Here is a 6,457-nt window from a genome sequence, read left to right on the forward strand (position 1 = left end):
TTCTTATAAGTTCATTGATTACTGACGTGTATGTGTTTGTTGTTGTTTGTTCATGACTCTCTATGATGTTCCTGTTATGATACATTTGGCTATTGTCGTTATGTTGAGCAGTAGGAGGATCATAGTTTGACATAACAGGTATAGGAGCTTCTTTTGCATTGCATATAGGGAAAATAAGTGAGAATCTTAAAGAGTACAATAATCTTATTGCCTACGTGTAGTATCTTTTTAATTAAGTTGGTTATGTCTTAAGTTTGAGGCACATGTCCTCCTTTGTATTAGTTATTTCCGCTTTGTTGTTTTTGTGGCTTGTATGTTTTAAATGGTTTATCATTCTCGTTCTTTCTTCAAACCCAAGTGTTTACATTGGAATCACGATCATGCTTAGCATGTCGACCGAAGATTAATTAGGCGATGATCATTCCTCCGTGATATTTTGTTACAAGGCTGAAGATGCCTCTTTTCTATTAAGTATTATTGATCGTTGCTTTCTTTTAGTGCGTCAAATTTTAGGGCAGATGTTGCCGAAATTCCCACACAATTTTGTTTGGAGTTTTCTAATTCCTTTAATTAAATCTTCCAACTTAACTTTCCTTTTTTCTTTCTTTTGATATTTATTTTATATTTTATTTTTTATGTAACACTCGAATTTTCTCCGTTCCCTTGCGGTTTTGGTTCCGTATATAGGGTCGGAAATTCAAGGGTGTTACACAAGCACAAATAGCAGAGTACCCTGGATTTGTTTCCTTGATCATATCCACATACCAAGGCAAAAAGGAGTAACTTTCATCTTGCCCTCCATTTATTTCCTTCAACACCATTGTTCTCATCTTGAAAACATACTTGTCTTTAAAGTAACCCCATATCTTGCTTCCACAACCTCATTTAATGTCTTTCCAGATATGTTATTGTTTGCCATAATGTCCTCTATCAACTTATTGGCAGCCCATTTCACTGTCACCAAATTGTTATGAGCATCAATTCCTCTACAAGTGTGTTCAGGGTTGTTAATTTTTTTTGATTGCCCATGTTATGCCATATGGACGTCTACTAGCATAAAGTCTCCAATTGCAATTAATGTCCATACACTTGACAGTATACATTCTATTGTTTGCCCTATCAACTACAAATTTAAACCATGACTGAATAGCATAGTCTCTCATAACATCCCTCAAGTGCTTTTTGTAAATAAAAATATGCCAAGGAGCTAATTTAATGTTGCCCCGTCCCTAATCAACATACATTTGACCATTTTTGAAAACTCTTTGTATGTAATTTACATCATTTGCATCTTCACCCAAAGGATTAGCACATATGGGATCCTCATAAGGCTGATAATCATCACTCACATACCCTATATCATCACCATCAACAGCAGATATATCATCATCAATACACCCATCATCATCAGAAGAAGAAGAATTAGTAGATGATGGATTATAATCATCATCAGCAGAATCATCAGGTACATCCTCCAAACCTTGTTGACTAACTCTAGCTCTCTTCCTACTGACCTTACCTTTTGGTGCATGTTTCACTGCCTCTTGTGTTACCTTAACATATACACCCTTTCTTTTGGCTGTAGTGCGTGGTAATTGTTTAGTGGGTGCTTTCATCATCAAAGGTTTAACCTTCAAGGGTGACTGTTATGCATGTAATAAAACCTGGGTTGTAAAGGCATCATCTTAAACAAGTCATCATCCCAATCAATCCATTAAACCTCATTGTTATGCATGTAATAAAACCTGGGTTGTAAAGGCATTTCTTTCCCTGCTTTAATGCAATTACTTTCCCAATCCAAAATCAGGTCTAATAGGTTCTCTCTATCTTTATCATAAATAGTTAAATCTTGTTCCATATCCTTCCATTTAAACCTTAGGACCACTCATTCCTCCATACTATAACAAAAAACAAAGAGTTACTGTAGCTACGCAAAACCCTAATTTTGAAATCAAAAATAAATGATCAAACCCTAAATATGCAGACAAAGTAAGAATACATTCTACTGTGTATATGTAAACCCTAATTTTGCAAAAACAAAAAAAAAAACAAAAAATCAAGTGAAATAGAGGCAAGAAAACATACCTGATGACGAATGGCTATGATTACAATCTGCGAAACACGGACACGGCTGGCAACTGACATGTCGCGTGTCCAACATGTGTCGGACATGGACACGCGAAAATCCGTGTCCGACACGCCAAATGAAGTGTCCAATTTTTTTAATATTTTTTCGGACACGTGGACACGGCAAGGACACGCAACGGACACGCAACGGACATGGCAAGGGACACGGCAAGGGACACGTGTCTTATTTAAAAAAAAAATTGAAAAAGATGAAAATAAAGAAATAAACTCCTCACTTACTCAAAGCCCAAAGGTCACGCATTATACTGGTCCATTGGAAATCTGGAATTCCATTTTTCTCCCTCTCAAATCTCAATTCCCTCTCTTGCTCTCATCTCACATTCTCACTCCTCTAACCCTAAAAATTCTACGGCTGCTCTCCCACCACGCCACCGCCACCGACGGCTTCACTGAGTGGTGCTGTGGTCTGCTCCTCAAACACTCGACGGCTGCTGTGGTGCTTCACTGAGTGCTGTGGGTCTACGAAACACGGACACGGCTGGGTTGTTCGAATAATCCCTAAAAATAGATATTTTTGATTTTGTTTCAGGTATTTTCACTCTTTATCCTAAATCCTAATATTAATCTTGTTCTAATCTTTAATCTTAGTGTTAATCTTAAATTTTTAATCTTGTTGAGTTGTTGTTTTAACATATATTTTTAAATCTTGATTGTGGGTTCTTTTTGATTGTGGTTTGCTGCACTGTAAATGTATTCAAGAAATTAAGAGTTCAGTTAAGAAATTATTGGATTGTAAATTAAGAAAATGTATTGTATTGGTCTATTGGATTTAGGACTGTGATGGAATTTGTAAATTAAGAAAACGTATTGTATTGGTCTATTGGATTTAGGACTGTGAATGTTATGTGAGTTTTATATTTTTAAAGTGTTTATTTACAAATATCAAATGAAAGATTGTAAAATTATCTTTAATTTGATATATTTATTATATTACCATTTTCGTGTCCCCGTGTCCGCCATTTTTAAGTTGGCGTTTTTCCGTACCCGTGTCGTGTCCGTGTCCGTGTCCGTTTTAGTGCAACCTAGATTACAGTTGATGAAGATGATAAATACTAAAACAAGGAGAAGGAGATGATGATAAAGCTGGCGAACACGGACAATTCACAGAGATTTTGGTTGTAGAAGATGAAAGTGACAGGGAATGTGGATGGAACTTAAAATGAAGAAAATGATCTTATTAAATACTGGAAAAAAGAGGAGGGAAGTTGTGATTTAATATGAGTATTTATGTCATTTCCACACTTAATGGAAACTAAACGTTTTTGGTGTAATAATGTTACTGTTGTGACTTTTGCAAGAGTTGAATGCTATTTTGTGGAAAAAATTTTAAGAATTGCTACCACTCGCCATGTGTCATAGTTGGTGCTTACAATGTAAAATATCCATTTTTTTTGTATGTTAAATCAGGGCTTTTTAGGTGTAGTTGTTTGTTGTCCTTATACTTGATATTTTAAGCTATTTTAGTAAAAATTTATACAATAATGAACAGTGTTGTTGACGTTGTACGTGTTTTAAAGTTAACAATGGTAGAAGTTAGCTTAATTTTGTTGTTTTTAGCTAGATATTGTTATGAACATTAAGTGTTCGATAAAATGCTCAATTGAAAATATTTTTGAGTTTCCTTGAAAACAATGGTTGTTCTTGTTTTATTTATTCATCTAACTTACAGTAATGGATGAACATGTATTGATGACCTACACACATGGCATACTAAGAGTCCGTTGATATATTATTATTTCGTGCCGCTAGCTCCATCTCTCCCGACATGTTTTGCGTTTGTTTGGGTTCGAGCAGTCGATTATATGCCCAGCCATCACGAGCTTTGAGTTGCATGGGATTGGTCATCGAGATATAAACATAAACTATCCCATGCAACTTCGGATACATGTAGAGCCATGGAATGAATTTGAGCAACTTGTCGTTTTGGGTGTCCTATCATAGGTCGGACACTGGTCATGTGCATGAGCTGGCATCAACGCATTACAAAGTTTCACATCAGCAACCCCAGCATTCAACTAGCAATAATTATAAAACTCTTGTCTTTTATTTAAGAATTGCAATTTTTTTCAAAATTGTTTATTTCTGTATAGGCGCATACTATGATAGATGTCGTGACATGTGTATGGGAAGCGATAGATGCAACTTCTCAGTCACTAAAGATGGGGTGCGCATGCCCAGATAATAAAGAGGATGAATGTTAAGGATATATGGCTACAAGCCTACAAATTACATAGCAAAAATATATTTATACAAATTGAATTAAAGAAAAACAAAAATAACTTACACTGAAACTAAAAATGGCGAAGAAAAAGGAAATGGAGAAGAAAGTTAACTTGTAAATACCGTGAATATGGAAGACGAAGACGAAGTCAATGAAGAGAGTTGGTGAACACACTATGAAAATGGGGTTTAGGGTAGGTGGGCTAGTGTTTTTAATAGATGATGGCCCATTTTCATTCTAGTTTTTAAACCACCATAAAATTGGTAAAATAGTGTAAAATCGGCCGATTCCATCGATTTTATGGGTATTCGATTTTAACTGCAATTTTAATAAGTAATAACACTGCATGACAGTGCAAAAATCAACATCACATTACTGAAGGTGAAGAATCCAAAAAAATTGAAATGTAGATATAGTGTTGTGCAAAGGTGACAGAACTTAGATTATATTAGTGCACCAAAACTTCACTGGCCAACCAAAAAAATGAATAGCATTTTAGGAATACACAAAATCCATATTCAAAAATAAGAAGTGCTACTAAAGATATCCTGGAAATCACATTGTTGCTGCAACCACTAGCTTATCTTACTTCTCTGAAGAGTTTGGTCCTCTCTTCTTGCCGAATCCAACAACTGAAATCAAATGCAGCGTAATTTTCAGAATAAATATAACATAACAAACTGAACAAAACCACATGCACTTTAAATTGAACAACAAAGGGGATCAACAGACAATAAGAAAGTGAAAGCATACATGCTCTACTTGCTGACAACCTTTCAATAAATAAGATGAAATGTAACGATTTGTTCGAGGCCATATCAACACATTTAGTTCCAAAGGCACGGAGAATCGCATAATATTTCATATTGCCAACCTTCAATGCAAGGTTACATCACTTTAATTTGGATGAACTTGCACAGCAAATTGGCATTTGCAGTGGTCCAAAGTACACATACATGCATCCCAAAATATATCAACCCGCAAAGAAGTTTCCACATGTAATTAGGTGACTAATCTAGGTAAATTGAGTATCCATAAACAAGTGTAAATTTTTACAGTTTTGTTCTGCAATTTGCTAGCCGACTACATTTTACTTGCAACAATCTTATTTGTACAAAAGAAAACACCAAAAAATTGCAATTCCATTACATAGTAAATGCCGAGCCATAACAGACAACGTATGTCATCATGTGTGTAGTAAGAGAGATAAACATGTAGCAATTTGTTCGAGGCCACAAACAATACAAACGTAGTTCGAAAGGCACGGAGAACTGCCAGTATTCCTTGTAGCCAACCTTCAATGCAAGGTAACATCATTTTAATTTGATGACCTTGCTCTGCAAATTGGCAAATTTTCACAATGTAGGAGAGCATAAAAGCAGTAAATGATACTGGTCTGCACAACTCAGACAACAAAAAGCTTCAAACCAAACTAATGGTAATAGGTTTAAAGAGGTAAAACTGTAAATAGAAATCATGTAGCAATATGTTCGAGGCCACAATCGATATAAATAAAGATCGAAAGGCACGGAGAATCGCCCTATTTTCATATAGCCAACCTTCAATGCAAGGTTGCACCATATATATCAGATGACCTTGCTCTGCAAATTGGCAATTTAAAACCAGTATCTTAAACCCACTCAAATAATAAAATAAGGCATCATTCGGTACATTTTTTGTATTTGATTTCTAGCTTTACAAGAGCCAAAAACTGAATTCAGTTATCAAATTATAAAATGTTTGAAAACACTGCATAACTTGTTTTTTTTATCCTAATTTGATATTTTATTAGATATAAAATCTAAAATTCCAAATTGTTTCTTTAGAATCTAACCAGTCCCCCAATTGACATTCTCCAACATTAACTACTGATACCACATCATCATAAATGTTATTTCCACAACCGTTGCAATAAAAGTTAGATCAACATTGAAAAATGATGATCTCGCAAAGCCAAAATAATAGTATACATAATGTTTTCTTCAACCCCAAAAGAAATGATCTTTTATAAACACATAAAAACATTAGTTTTCTTCAATCACAACAAATCAAAGTAAAAACATAACAAAATCCCAAAAAAAACTAATC

The 6,457-nt window shown here is 34.8% G+C and overlaps 1 protein-coding gene and 3 non-coding genes across 4 annotated transcripts in view; all 4 read right to left on the bottom strand.

Moving 5' to 3' along the window:
* Nucleotides 1-4,787: 4,787 nt before the first annotated feature.
* LOC130818856 (40S ribosomal protein S30) overlaps nucleotides 4,788-6,457 on the bottom strand; it is a 2,196-nt gene continuing 526 nt past the window's right edge. The window contains exon 3 of the mRNA XM_057685099.1: nucleotides 4,788-5,001. Within this exon, the coding sequence (XP_057541082.1) occupies nucleotides 4,955-5,001 (47 nt within the window). The 3' untranslated portion in view covers nucleotides 4,788-4,954. The remainder of the gene's footprint in view (nucleotides 5,002-6,457) is intronic.
* Nucleotides 5,162-5,287, bottom strand: LOC130819616 (small nucleolar RNA snoR86). The gene has a single exon (XR_009044655.1). It is a non-coding gene; the product is annotated as a small nucleolar RNA snoR86 (small nucleolar RNA).
* LOC130819614 (small nucleolar RNA snoR86) lies at nucleotides 5,581-5,707 on the bottom strand. Its single transcript, XR_009044653.1, has one exon. It is a non-coding gene; the product is annotated as a small nucleolar RNA snoR86 (small nucleolar RNA).
* LOC130819615 (small nucleolar RNA snoR86) lies at nucleotides 5,845-5,971 on the bottom strand. Its single transcript, XR_009044654.1, has one exon. It is a non-coding gene; the product is annotated as a small nucleolar RNA snoR86 (small nucleolar RNA).

This window comes from Amaranthus tricolor, chromosome 7, assembly GCF_026212465.1.
Source record: "Amaranthus tricolor cultivar Red isolate AtriRed21 chromosome 7, ASM2621246v1, whole genome shotgun sequence".
Lineage (NCBI taxonomy): Eukaryota > Viridiplantae > Streptophyta > Magnoliopsida > Caryophyllales > Amaranthaceae > Amaranthus > Amaranthus tricolor.